This window comes from Catharus ustulatus, chromosome 13 (genome assembly GCF_009819885.2).
Source record: "Catharus ustulatus isolate bCatUst1 chromosome 13, bCatUst1.pri.v2, whole genome shotgun sequence".
In the NCBI taxonomy this organism is placed as follows: domain Eukaryota; kingdom Metazoa; phylum Chordata; class Aves; order Passeriformes; family Turdidae; genus Catharus; species Catharus ustulatus.
Genome location: NC_046233.1, coordinates 19,144,678 through 19,157,956, shown reverse-complemented (window position 1 = coordinate 19,157,956; position 13,279 = coordinate 19,144,678). Strand labels below are relative to the sequence as shown.

At 44.1% G+C, this 13,279-nt stretch overlaps 1 protein-coding gene across 1 annotated transcript in view; it reads left to right on the top strand.

The window, feature by feature from the left end:
• Positions 1–1,921: 1,921 nt before the first annotated feature.
• Positions 1,922–13,279, top strand: part of VGLL4 (vestigial like family member 4) — a 78,152-nt gene continuing 66,794 nt past the window's right edge. Inside the window, exons 1-2 of the mRNA XM_033071520.2 lie at positions 1,922–1,954; positions 8,260–8,336. Of these exons, the coding sequence (XP_032927411.1) occupies positions 8,273–8,336 (64 nt within the window). The 5' untranslated portion in view covers positions 1,922–1,954; positions 8,260–8,272. The remainder of the gene's footprint in view (positions 1,955–8,259; positions 8,337–13,279) is intronic.

Here is a 13,279-nt window from a genome sequence, read left to right as displayed (position 1 = left end):
TCAACTGAAGTGTTCCTATTAGATATCCTGAGTGTGCGGAGTCTAAATCTGGATTTAATTTAGGTTTGGAATGTGCTTTTGGCTAGCTTTTGGTGGCCCGGAGATCTCATGACCTGTCCTTGCAAGGATATGAAAATACTTCAGTGTCAGCATGATTTTGATGGACTTTTAAAAGAGAGCTGGACAGCACAGAGCCTTCACGGGCTCTGGATCTCTCAAGGAATCCAAGGGCAGGGTGTGTGGGTTCATCCCCGGCTGCTCCCTGCCCGCACCTCCCACACCCTGGCTGGGCTCCTGCTTTGGCTGCACCTCTGGCTGCGTGTGGAGCCCTGCTCCCTCCACCATTCCGTGCAGAAATCCCAGCTCCAGCATCTCAGACAAACCCTGCCGTGCCTTGCTGCTTCTTTTCCTGGAGCAAACACAGTTGTGGTGCCTTTTGTGTGCTTGTGCCTTTATTGGCACAGCGAGGGTGGAGGAGCTGGACAGGAGAAATGCCCTGAGCAGAATTCCAGAGAGGTACTCTCTATTTCTGCTGCCCTGTGCTCTTGTTGGGTTCCACCACAAAGCTGCAGCCCTAAGGCTCTTCATGGGGCTCAGGTTGATTTATTGTCCTTTTCTTTCCCTTTGCAATGCACTCCGAGAGCCGCCTGAGGCCACCTCAAGATCCTTGTGAGGATAAAATGCACCATTCTGGCCCTGTTTGGAGACTGATGTTCAGTGTGCTCGGCAGATCAGTGCAGCACTTTCCCATATCCTCTCCTGCTCTGGCATTCATTTCTGCAAAGCTGGCAACAGCGTTCCCAGGTTCTTCAGGGTGCCTTGGAGAAACCTTGCCTTGGCTTCGGGGAAGTGGCTCCAGATGCACAAAGCTGCCCGACAGCTTGATTTGATAACACGGCTAAAACCAGGCAAAGTTTTAGCAAGACTTTCTTTGAAATGGGTGGAAATGGCAGCCTTGGCATGAGCGCTGCCGTGGGAAGGGCCGGGGCTGTGCTGGGATGCTGAGAGCAGGTGCGATCTTTGCCAGGGACGGGATGCTCTGGACAGGCGCTGGAAATCGGAATTTCCACATTTTGTGCTGAGGAGCTCCTGGCCTGCCGGCGGAGGGGAGAGGAGCAGTTTGGTGACCATGAGGGCTCCGCTGTACTCTCACTCCAATCTGGTGCCGGCAGCTCCTCCCAGGCTGAGTCACTGCGGGAGAAGGATTCTGTCAAACCCCGCGGCAGTGCCAGCAGCAAACAGGACAGTGCCGGAGCTGCTCCGATTCCCGTCACATCGTGCGGGGATGGACCCATCCTCCAGCCGGGCCGAGGGAGTGACAGCAGCTCTGGAACTCGTCACTCGTGCGTGCTGCAGTGTGCCTGGGGGCACCGAGCTTCTTTGTCACACGCTGTGACAGCGTGCTTTAATTCGGAACGCGCATTTCTGCTTTTAAAAAGCGCTTTGTTCCTGACAGAGACTATTTTTCGGTTGTTTTCCTGTAGGTTTAGTTTCGTGTAGTTTTTTCCTGCTGGGGAAGGAAAAGTTTAGGGGTGGAGCAGGGTGGCAGAGAAGCGGCGTGGTCCTCGCCGGTGCTGTCCCGTGCCCCGGTGGCGCTCCCGGGGCTCGAACCCGCGACTCTCCGGCCCCGCTGCCGCCTTCCCCGGGGGCGGGGCCGGGCCCGCGCGCTCCCTACCTGCGAGGATGTGACGTCAGCGCCTCATTACCCTAATTGCGTGACGTCACGGGCGGGCGGCCAATGGGGGCGGGCGGCGCTCCCACCTGCTCGCCGCAGAATTCCATCATTCCTGGGATTCCTCGGCGGGCCCGCGCAGCCAGCGGGGCCGGCCGAGCCGCGCCTGCTCCGGGCCCGCACCGCCGCCGCTGCCTCCGCCCGGCCCGGCCCGGCCCGGCCCGGCCCGCGGGGCGCCGCGGCCGCGCTGCCGCCACCGGCACGGCCCGGCCCGGAGCGCCGGTGAGTGCGGGGACAGCGCGCACAGGTGGCCGCGGGGGCGGAGGGAGCGGCGCTGGCGGGCGGGACGGGGCTGGGATGGGGCTGGAACGGGACTGGAATGGGGCTTTCCCCGCGGGAACCGCGCCGGGCCGGGCGCTGCCCGCGGAACCTCCTGGCGGTGTCGGGATCCGGGCGGGGAGGGACTCGTTGCCCCCGGCCCGGGAGGGAGATCCATTCCCCCGTGGCCCGGGGGAGGCTCCGCTGGCCCCCGCTGCAGCCGGAGGGTCCCGGCCGGCAGGAGCCGCAGGAATTGGCCCGGCAGGAGCGTGCCCGGGGGTGTCCCAGCGCCGGGACTCTCCCGCTGTCTGGGACTCGCAGCTTGGCTCCCGCCCATCGTGTTCTTCCTGCAGGGAAAACCCCGGCACCGTGTCGGTAGCAGAGGTGAAACCTTCTAGAAGGCGTCCCAAGGGCACTGTGAGGGCTTTTGGCGCTGCCTCTGTTGTGTCCCACTGGCAGAGGTTTTTATTCAGCCTTGAGCAGCGTGCTGTCACGCTGTGCTCCCCAGATGTGATCACAGATTCCCCGAGTCCAGCTGTCCCCGCTGGTGCCGTGCCCCCTTTTCTGAGAATGCTCAATGGGAACTGAGCACTGCATAGAGCCGCCTCGCTTCCTTTCTGCTGGGTTGCTGCTTCAGGATTGTCAGGAACAAGAAATCATGGCCAGTTTTTAATTACACCAAAGAGGACTTGGCTGATCAAGAGTTCCAGGATTTCTCCTGCAGAGTAATTTCTGTGATTAGTTTTTCTCTGGCTTTAGAAGAGAGAGTTGTTTGAAGAGTATTCCTCCCAGAGAAACAAACTGCAGTTTGGGAAACCTGAGTGAAACTCTTTGCAGGCAGTGATACTGAGAACCCTTAGATCCAAAGCTGTGTAAAACTGGGCAGCAATATTCCTCTCCTGCCTTAATAATAAACTTTTTTAAGGGTCTTCTCCAGACATGAAGTCCCTTTATTTGTATTTCCTATCTGTGAACTTGTGAGATTTCTAATGTGGAATGTGTTTTGTTCAAATTCTGTATGTCTCTTACTGATACGCAGTTACAATTTGGTTACTGGGATTCAGGCTATAAGTTTGTTTGGGTTCAGTTACAAAAGCTACTTGGATTCACAAGCAATGGATTTGCCCCTTTAACTCCTGGTAGAATTTGGGCCTGCCTGTTGTACATTTGCATTTTCCTGCTGAAAGGACTGGGCTGGAGCAGCTGCTGCTGAATGCCCAGCACGCTGTGGGGAGCAGGGATGGATGTTTTGGTGCAGGATGCTGTTCCTTCTCTGCTCAGGAATCCTGAGCTCAGGGGTGAACTGCTTTGTTTCCAGGAACACCTGGAAGTTTTCTGTTGGAAAAGGGTTCAGTTCTCTTGGCTGTGGTTGAACGTTTCATAATGTGTTTGCAGCAGGTTGTGTAACATGGAGGATGCTCTGAGTGATCTTGTGGGTACAAGGCAAGGTCAGCTTAGACTTTCCCACCTTAAATTTCTTAGTTTTGTTAGCTTTCAAAAATTACCAATAGCTTACTTCTTAAAATGTGACCTTGTTAAGGGGGATTTATGCAACAAGACAACAGAAAGCACGAGGTAAAATACCAAAGCTCAGCTTTAAGCTTATAATTTTCTGTGTGATGAGTAAAATTGTTGTTTCTGTTTGAAGATCTGCCTGTTCAAACACATTTTCCGCCTGCATAACAAGCATGGTTTTAAAAAACTCCAAAGTAGGGGATAAATACATTTTTTTTCTAAAAAAAGTGGTATTTAGCCAAATAACCTGAAGATTTTGAATTGTAAATAATCAGTGTTACTTGGTAATCATGATCTCAAGTGAGCACTTGCACATTTCCCATTTTAACATTTCACATGGGTATCTCAACACAGGATTTTTCTGTCCACAAGTAGAAGCTGTGGTCTAAGCAAAGCTGAGGAAATTTAAATATATTGTGCCATTTTGAGAAAATTGTTGGTTGCAACATGCTTATTATTATTCTCATTCATGGGGCAAATACACTTTACTCTCTCCTGTAAAAAAATTAACTGTTTTGCATACAACTTCTGCTTTATCTTCCTTCCCTGTGGATTTACTGATTGTGCTGACCAATTGTGTCTGGATTTCCTCCTCAGTTTCACTCTCTTCCACTGAAATCAGCAGAGGCTGTTTCTTCTTGGCATTTCTGGGTATGAATTTAGGCCGTTTGGGGCCTGTTTCTCCCCAGGTGGGAGCTGCTTTTGACCTATTTGACCACTCTTTTCAATTAATCTTGTTTTCCTTGTACTTGTGTTTATCTACACTTTGGTCTTGATGGTTTCTCAAGTACCTTGTTGTTCATGAATTGCTTTTTCACGGTTGTAATTAAAGGGCTTTGTTTATGAATCCCGCTCTTCTCCCTCCAGCCTTACCTTTGTGATTTCTGCCGGTGGGAATTCAAGTGCCAGGCTTTTCTGTCCACCATGGGAGGTTCAGCCTTTCTCTCCTGGCAGGGTGCAAGTGTGTCCAGCAGGTTTGAGGCTGGGTTTGGTGTTCCTCAGGTGTTGCTGCTGCACTGTAATCCAGGCATTGTCCTGCCTGTGACTTCTCTCTGGGATTTCATTTCCAAATTGTATCAAAATTCTTCTCATTTTGTCTTGCCTGCACTCGTGTCTGTGGTTCTCATCACCAAGTTTTGTCCTTGTTTTTGGCACCTGACTTGAGCTAAGATCTGTCCTGGACCCATCCTAACTCTGTAGATCACTGCCCAGACATCATCTTTGTCCCTGTTTCCTTCCTCTCCCTTTGCCATTCCCCCTTTTAAAAAATCAAATGTAAAGTTCTCCTTGTCTCATGTCTTTCCTGACGTCTCCCACTGTGAATATGATCATTGGTGGGACTAAAGAATTGTCTCAGTTTGGGCTGAGTGAGTGCTGCTCTGCTGCTTGTTAACTGAATTTCAAAGAAGCAACCTCAGGGTTTTTCCCTGCATGCTCCTCCTGATGCTTGGAAAGTGCTGCATAAATCCCTGAAAACACTTTAATGTTCATTTTCTAAAGCTTTCACTCCTCTATCGCCTTCAAAAAACATTAGCAGGCATTTGTAAAGGTGAGAGCACTCTGTGTTTCTGGATCTTGCCAAAATGTGAGGAGAGGGAAAATAAAGTGGAGGAGAGGGAAAATAAAGTGCTGTTTCTTTAGCATAATGAGTGTTGTGTGCTTCAGGTATTGCATAAAAAAATTGCAGGTGGGTCCGTGTTCAGATCGGTCTTTCAGACATCTCTGCTTTCAGATTTTATGTCTTTACTGTTTTCCAGAATGTTTCTCTGCTGCTGTGGAGGTGAGAGGGCAGATAGGGCAGCGTTGAGTGGGAGCAGTAACTGATAAATAAGAGCACTTTGTAAGATATTCAGCTAATGTTTGCAATAACAGTAGATAAAATTATCTTGAACGCTTGTAACAGTGCTTTTGGCTCGTGTCTCCTGTGTCTAACAGTTAAGACTTTGTAACCAGTGAGATTTACTTGGGAAACCGTTTCCAGGGTGTTTAAATCAGATGTAGCCAGGGGAAATCCACTTGTATCTCGTGTTTGGCTTTCCCTTACCAAGCGCTTGCAGGGAGTTTTGTTTTGGTGGGGACACGTGAAAATTCAGCCTGCACAGACAGGTTTGTGTCACACTGAGAAATAGCTGGGTTTGGTCAGGAGTCTCCTTATTAACAGGATTTGGGGGGTTTTTTTGGTGTGGTTTTCTTTGTTTGGGGTTTTAAATTTTTTTTAAAATTTATTTTTATTTCTTGGAAGCCTGGGAAGTGCTTTTTGGTCTTTGTGAAAGGTGACTCGCCCAGGATGGCTGGGCTGGCCTGTCCAGGCAGCCCTGGCCCAGCTGCAGCATCTTCTGATCAAATTGGGGTTTTAAACTTGGAGCTGAGAGAGGATCCCTCCTCTCTCACCCTCCTGAGATCATTTCTTTCCTGAGCTGTAATCACTGATCTGTTGGTCTAATTTAGAGATAAAGAGATATGTAACACGATTTGAAAAATAATCTGGCAGTGTACAGCTCCTTGCAGGTTCTCTGTTGAAAAGGTGAGTGAATAGCTGGGATTTCACCCTGAGATTTGCAGGTTTGGGATGAATCCCCCTGGATGTCAGGGGCACACCTCAGCAGCTCTCTCATGATATGAACTTTAATAATACACAAAGCTGCAAAGCTCTATTGAGGCCACTTTCAGTCAAGTTGTTTTTTAAGTGTCTAATTTCCTGAACTGAATTAAGACTTGGTTCCTGTTTCCTTCTCCCAGTGTGGGTTTCTGTCACCAGTTAATTTTCTTACTGGGAGCATGGTCTGGAAAGGGGTTGGGCATCTGCTACACCCATTAATTGAAAATTACTGGAAAGCTGGGGAAAAAAAGTTTCTTAATATAGTTATTTTGTTTTTAATAAGACATTTTACTATTCTTTACATTGTTGTTTATTAAGAGTTGATTTTTTTCCTAAAGACTTGACCAAAATATTTGTATTTCTGTCTTTGAAGTGTAGGATGAAGTTAGCACTGAATCCTGAGTTTTTTCAGTCTGATGTAACTGCACCCCTGATCAGACAAATCTAAATTTTACCAACTGAATTTTAACTCTTTTTGGAGGAATTTCTGTGAGAGGGTCAGTAAACTCCCAGAACACAAAAAATCTGAAAGAAATGAAGCTTCAGGGTCTGAGGGATGCAAGTGGAATGGTGCTGAAGGCTTTTCAGGGAACATCCTCTTCCAAATCTTTGCTTTGGTTTGGAGGACGATGTGGCCAAGTGTGAAAGGAATAAATATTTCATGAAGACAAAATAGTTAAATAAGCTAAGATCTTGTTTTCTAAAACCTCTTGCCCATAGGTCTTTAAATTAAATAGTTAATTGACTTTATGAGTTGAGTTAAAATATTCCTGAGCAAAAGCTGATTCTGGCAGGGAGAGAGAAACATGTTTCAATCCTCAATACACTCGATTATTTCAAATTTGTCTCTTCTTCTTTCATAGCTCTATGGAAATCTAACTGGATTTCATTATTTAAACTTAAAAATACAAGTTTAAAACTTAAAAATACTTTTTTTTTCAACTTACAAACACTTTAAAATCCTTTATTTTATGCTTTCAAGTCTTTAATCAAAGTCTGACTTATTTAGGAAGAGGGAGTGAGGATAGTGAGGTTTATTGTTTTAATGCAAAGCCAAGGAAATTGCTTCCCAAACATGTGCTTGCTGTTAAGTCAATGTACATGCTGGACATATGTTTGAGATTTCTGCAGTTGCCACTACTTTTTTTTTTCCCAAGATCATACTGTAAAATAAGTTACAGTAAACAGTTCTTATGAGAGAAGTTTTTTGCTAAGTTTTTGTGGAGTTGTTCTGGGTTTTTTCTCATTCTCCATTTTTTTTAACAGTTCTGCCTATGCTGTTACCTTTTTATTTGAAAACACATTTAAGTTGTTGGTCTTGTAGTAGAAACATCTTGACAGCATGTTATTCTTTTCCTTCCTTTCCCTTTCTTGTTTTTGGAATTTCATACTGCAACATCTTTATTTTTTAGTTTTGAAGGCATTCATGTGAAACTCTGGGAAGCTGTGACTCAGTCACAGGTTTTATGGGAGTCAGGTGCTTGCTGTAGTGCTGGAATACTGGAATACAACATATTTTGAATTTGTTGGGAATTAATTTTTCATGGATGGGAATTGTGTGTTGTAAGGGGCAAAATCCAGGGTAAAAGCAGTTACTGAGGTGTGGTTATGGCTGAAAAAAATGCACTTCTGTGTGTGGTTGTACATACACATACCCAGAGTTCAACAATGTGTTTATTAGTAAAAAAAAAAAATCTTAATAAAATGATAAAATTTGGATGATTGTACTGTGGGAGAGGGTGTGGGGGTGAACTTTGTGGAATCCTGAGGATCTGAAGCCACCCATGCCCATGCAGGCAGCCAGGCCAGCTGTGCCTGCACTGCAGGGACGATATCTTTGATATTGTCTCATTATAGCTGTTTATTAACAGACAGCCCTGTTACACTGTGTGTGAGCAGTGGAACAGTCCCAGCACTTGGGAATCTGCTGTTCTGCTTTGTTTTTGGGTGGGAAAGCCAATCCCAAGGTTCCCCTGTTTTCAGCAATGGCACTTTTAACAAGTCCTGTGCTGGTGTAACAAGAAAAAAACAGCAGGAAGTTGGATTTTTGGTTATTTTTGCTGTCATACTCCTGTTGTTCATTACTCTGTAAACCTGGTGTGTGTGCTCTGAGTGTTAAATTTACTCCCTGAAACTTTGCTTCTGAATTTTGCAGGATCCAGAGAGGAATGGAGACACCCTTGGATGTTTTGTCCAGAGCAGCATCTCTGGTCCATGCTGATGATGAGAAGCGTAAGTTCCTGCCTTGTTGGATCCAGCTGCTCTGTGTTTGCACTGTGCATCAGCCTAGAGGCTGGTTTCATCCACCTTGGAATTTTACTGAGCCCAAGATGTGTAGGAAACTCTCCTCAGGGTCGTGGAGATGTGTAGGAAATCCTCCAGAGGTTGTTTTCCTCAGGTGCAAACCCAATACCTTGCATTTAAATTGGTCAGTGGGCAGGACAGATTGACTGATTTTTTTTTTTTTTTTATTAATTTATATATATGGATAATATAAATATGAATTTAATATAAAATTTATTTAATTCATGTGAAGGAGCCTCTCTTCTCCCAGTTGCATTTGCACTGTTAGCAGACAAAAAGTTGTGGTGCAGCTGTTGTCAAACAAAGGCCAGCTTGAGAGCTCAGACTCTTGGTTAGATCTCATTTAAGAACACAAACTGGGTGGGCCCCAGTGGGCTGCAAAGATTTCAGTTGATACAAACTCCCAGGTTGACTGCTATCATTAGTAAGGAGCTCTTCAAAAGGGAATTACAGGATTTTAAGTAGTCAGAGGCCCATGTTGCCCATTATTTGGGTAATATTTTTGCTTTTACCATTCTTGGTAAGAATTTCAGATGGGTTAACTCATGTTAGAATATTATTTTCAATAATATTGAAATATTGTCAAGCTGCAGTGCCACTTCACAGATCAGATTGCTACCTGCATGCTCAGTAATAAATGTCCTTGGTGCCTTCTGACTTGTGTGTGCACTTTGGGTATCAACCTCAGGAGAAAAACAGTATTTTGGATTTCTGATGAGAAGAATGGTATTTTGAATTTCAAACTGCTTTTGCAAGTTGCTTCTGTGCATAAAATCACCTTTTAAGATTAATGCAGCTTTTGTTCCTTTGCTCTGTATATATTTTTGAAAGTTACTTGCCTTGAATATTTAATAAAATAATTGGTTTACTGCTGTAAATCTGCTTTTTATGTAATGAACGTTGGTTTTGCTGTTCCAGCACGTTCACTTTGCTGCTGGATAAGTACCAAGTTCAGTGGTGCCACTGCAGAGGGATGATTTGGTTGATTTGCCCCAGTTATTGTCTATTACTGATAAAATGAACAGTAGTGAAAGTCCTTGAGGAAATAATTTCAACCATGATTTTTGGCCTGGGGAGGAGGGGATTTCTTTTGGCTACACTTAAAAAAGTATATTTTAAATTTGTATTCTCAATTTTCTTGAGCTTCAATGCATTCTTTTTGGTGAACTATTGCCTAAAACTGTAGTTTGACTTTGAGCTCCACAGGGTAGGAGTGTTGGATTTAGAGAATCCAGAGGAAGTCTGATTCAGTGCAACTTGCATGTGAGGGAGCTGATGTATATCTGGTTCTAATTTACATTCCTTTAGTCTTACCACTTAGACTTAATTAGATTTATGCCACTCTGCAGCTTCTAACTTGTGCTGTCTCCAGCTTGCCCTGCTGTTCTCTCACAGCCCAGGAGCTGCTGGGAGCAAAGAAATGAGCAGAGCTGTCCCTGAGCTTGTGCCTCCCTGTGCCAGATTTTGGAGCTTGTTCTGGGTGAAAAGGAGTTAGTTTGGAAGTTAGTTTTAATCTTGAATTCAGCTGTTATCCTTGAACTTATTCTGGGTAAGAAGAAGTTAGTTTGGAAGTGAGTTTTAAATCTTGAGTTTAGCTGCTATTCTTGAGTTTTCAGTGAGGTTCTAGCAGTGGTGCTGTCTGTATTTCTCTATCCCCACTCACTTTGTCTAAAACAAAATTCTACAGTGTTTCCAATATTCCAGTAGTGACCAGGAGTGCAGCAATATTACCAATATTTATGCATTTAATACTTTGAAAAGTGAAGAATCCTCTTATCTCTGTGGGCACTCACTGCAGGGTCAAGTAATACTGAAGTGTCTCAGTGTGTATACAAATCATGACCTGTTTAAAACAAATATTTTTCAACTTAGCAGCACTTAGAGAAATGAGCTTAACCTCAGCCAGCACCCAAGTGCCACACAGCTCCTCACTTCCATGTCCCCAGCCTTGCTGGGATGGGGAGAAGAATCAGGAAAAAGGGCAGAACCTGTGGGTTGAGATAAGAACAATTTAATTATTGAAATAAAATGTTATAATTATGATCATGCAGAGACAAAAGGAAAAGAGGGAGGAATAAACCCAGAGCCAGTGAGTGATGCCCAGCACTGATGGGTGGCCCCCAGTTGATCCCAGTTCCATACTGGGCAGGATGTTCTGGGTCAGTGGGAAGTTAACCCTGGGTGCTGCTTTCAGTCTCATCTCTGCTTTAGCTCAGGAACTCTAAACTGTGTTTCAACAGCTCCCAGTTTAAGTCATCCTGCACTTGTTAGCAATGAAAATTTATGAACCACATTTGTTTAACTACTGTGTCACAGGAAAGATTAATTATGGAGCAGGAATGGCTACTGCAGTTTGGGATTTTAACTCCTACCATGGAGATGTGAGCAGTTATTTAGGTTTATTGTACATTGGATCTGTACTTAAAAAAAATCAAAAGGCTGAACAAAGGAAGACAGTCACTGATGTCATTATTAGCCAGACATGTTAAAGACTGGTCACTAATTTCTGACTTGTCAACAGTGGAGGAAAGGCCATTAAAATATCTGTTTCCCCTGACAATGAGCTACAGGTAATGTGCAACTATTTCATCTGTAAATGGCACCTGGAAGGTTTTGCTGTGCAGAAATGGGATTTAGAAGAAGTAGCCACCTCTGTGAGGTGCATCCCTGCTGGTTTTTATTGTTATCAGGACCTTAAACCTTACAGAACATGGGTTATTGTAAATTGATTTTTGCAGTTTCCAGTGAGCTGCTTGGCACTCTTTACTCTTTTCCTGCACTGTTCTCACTGGGCTTGTTCTGATTTCTCATCTGCTCAGGGTTCGATTTGGCTGCTTTTGGAAGAGCTCGGGATAAGCTGGTAGGGTTTAGGCAAGTATTCAAGCAGTGAGGAGGATTATCATTTTGTGTTTATCTGGTATAAGGGGTTTGGGAGCTGGTCTTTCAGTTACAACCAGAGTTTTAAAAGCATAATCTTGACATGGAGAGAACAGTGAGGGAAAACACTAATCAGGAGTTGTGCTGGCAGATTTTATTGTAAGCACTTTGTACTCAGCCTGTGTGCATTTATAGGAACACTTTATTTACACGTCCCTCCAATATGTAAGCCCAGTTTAAACCAAGTCAATTCTCACTCTCTCAGGGTAATATAGTGAAAAGTCTGCTGTGGGCAAGCAGGAGAAAATACACTTCCAGAAGGAAATGGAACGTTTGGGAACAGCTCATAAATGGCACCATCAAGTCCTGGGTAAAACTTTGTGTTTTAATGCCTTGGACCTGTTGAGTCTTGATTTAAGTTTTGCAAAACTGATGGAGAACTACATTAAAATGAAGAATTATGTGTGATGAATCCATACTCCTTGCACATGTGCCATCAGTCACATGTGTGCAGGGAAGCATGGAACTGCAATTCCACACTCCTTGCCTGTGAACACTGTTATTGTTTGGCAACAGTTGCTTTTATGTGGTTTAGTTTAATCCACTTCAAATAATTAAGCCAGACCATACAGTTGATATTTCTAGTACAGAAGAATTATTGTGCTTTAAAATCCCTGCCCTAATCCGCTTTGTAATAAAATCCTCATGTAGACAAGAACCACCAAGCAGTTTTTGCTGCTCCTCACTGATATCAGGAGTTCATTAGGAGCATGAATTTTGTGCTGGCTCCCACCCTCTCATGAATAAACATGCAATGATTATTTGTTTTGGATAGCTGATCCCAAAAAAGATCCTACTTCAAGTTGAGGAGAATTTATTATTTTTCAGCACTGTTGAAGAAGATGGTGACTCTGTAAGCTTACTGTTTTAAATAAGAAAACAAGCAGTATTTATAGCAGAATTAGACTTGAGTGTTGTTGTTTGTGTTGAAGATATTAATGATGAAATATTTCCAGCATCATCAGGACTTTCCACCTACACTGCTACTGTTTGTTGTGTAAATTTATGGGCAGTGAGCCTGAAGCAGGATTTAGAATCAGTGTTTGCAGAACTTTAAAGAGATTCCATCCTACTGTGTGAACAGTTACATCAACACTGAAAATACCTGAAGGTGTTCTGAGTGACTAAAAGTGAGGATGGAATTTTCTGTGAATGCAGTTGGTACAAAGAAAGTCTCAAGGATCATTTGCAGTTTGATTTTTGGAGGATTGTGAGGTTTTTCCAGCATTGGTTTGTTTTCCCTCTTTGTAGAAATTCATCTGTTTCAGAAGAATGGGGACAGGACAGTATTTTTGCAAAGATGTGAAATAGCAGTTTCATGTCACAATCCTTGTTTATTTTCTGTTCACAACTTCACCCTGTTCTGAGCAGGAGTGGGAGGAATTGTAGTGTAAGGACAAGAAATATTCTATAGCAAAATATTACTCAAAGGAAAGATTCCCAGTAGAACACAGTCTTATGTGATTGCCCTTTGTATTTCATTTCCACAGGTAGGTTCAAAATAGCAAATCTTGTAAGAAAGAAAGAAATAAATGGAAAAGGTCTTGGATTCTGCATTGAGATTTCAGTATTGCTGCTCATCCATGGAACTTTTGCTTCAGGGGTGGAAGGGAATCAAACTGGTTTAATAGGGGCATCCTGGAGCGTATTTAAGGGTCTTTTGACATCTAGAATATGTTTGTCAAAAACAAATTCAGAATTCCTTGCTTTGGAGAGTGTTGGGTTCTGTTCCTTTACCTGGGAGACATTGCAGAGATTGACAAAATCCCTGTCTTGGTTGTTCCCAGTTTAGCCTAAGTAAGAATTTACCTTATAATGGAAAGGTTGTATGTGATGCTTCTACTAAAAATCTTCCTTGCTGTGACTTCAGGACTCCTCCAGTAATGAAGATTTTTGTCTTGTAGGACAATGCTTGGTTGAAGGCAACACAACCA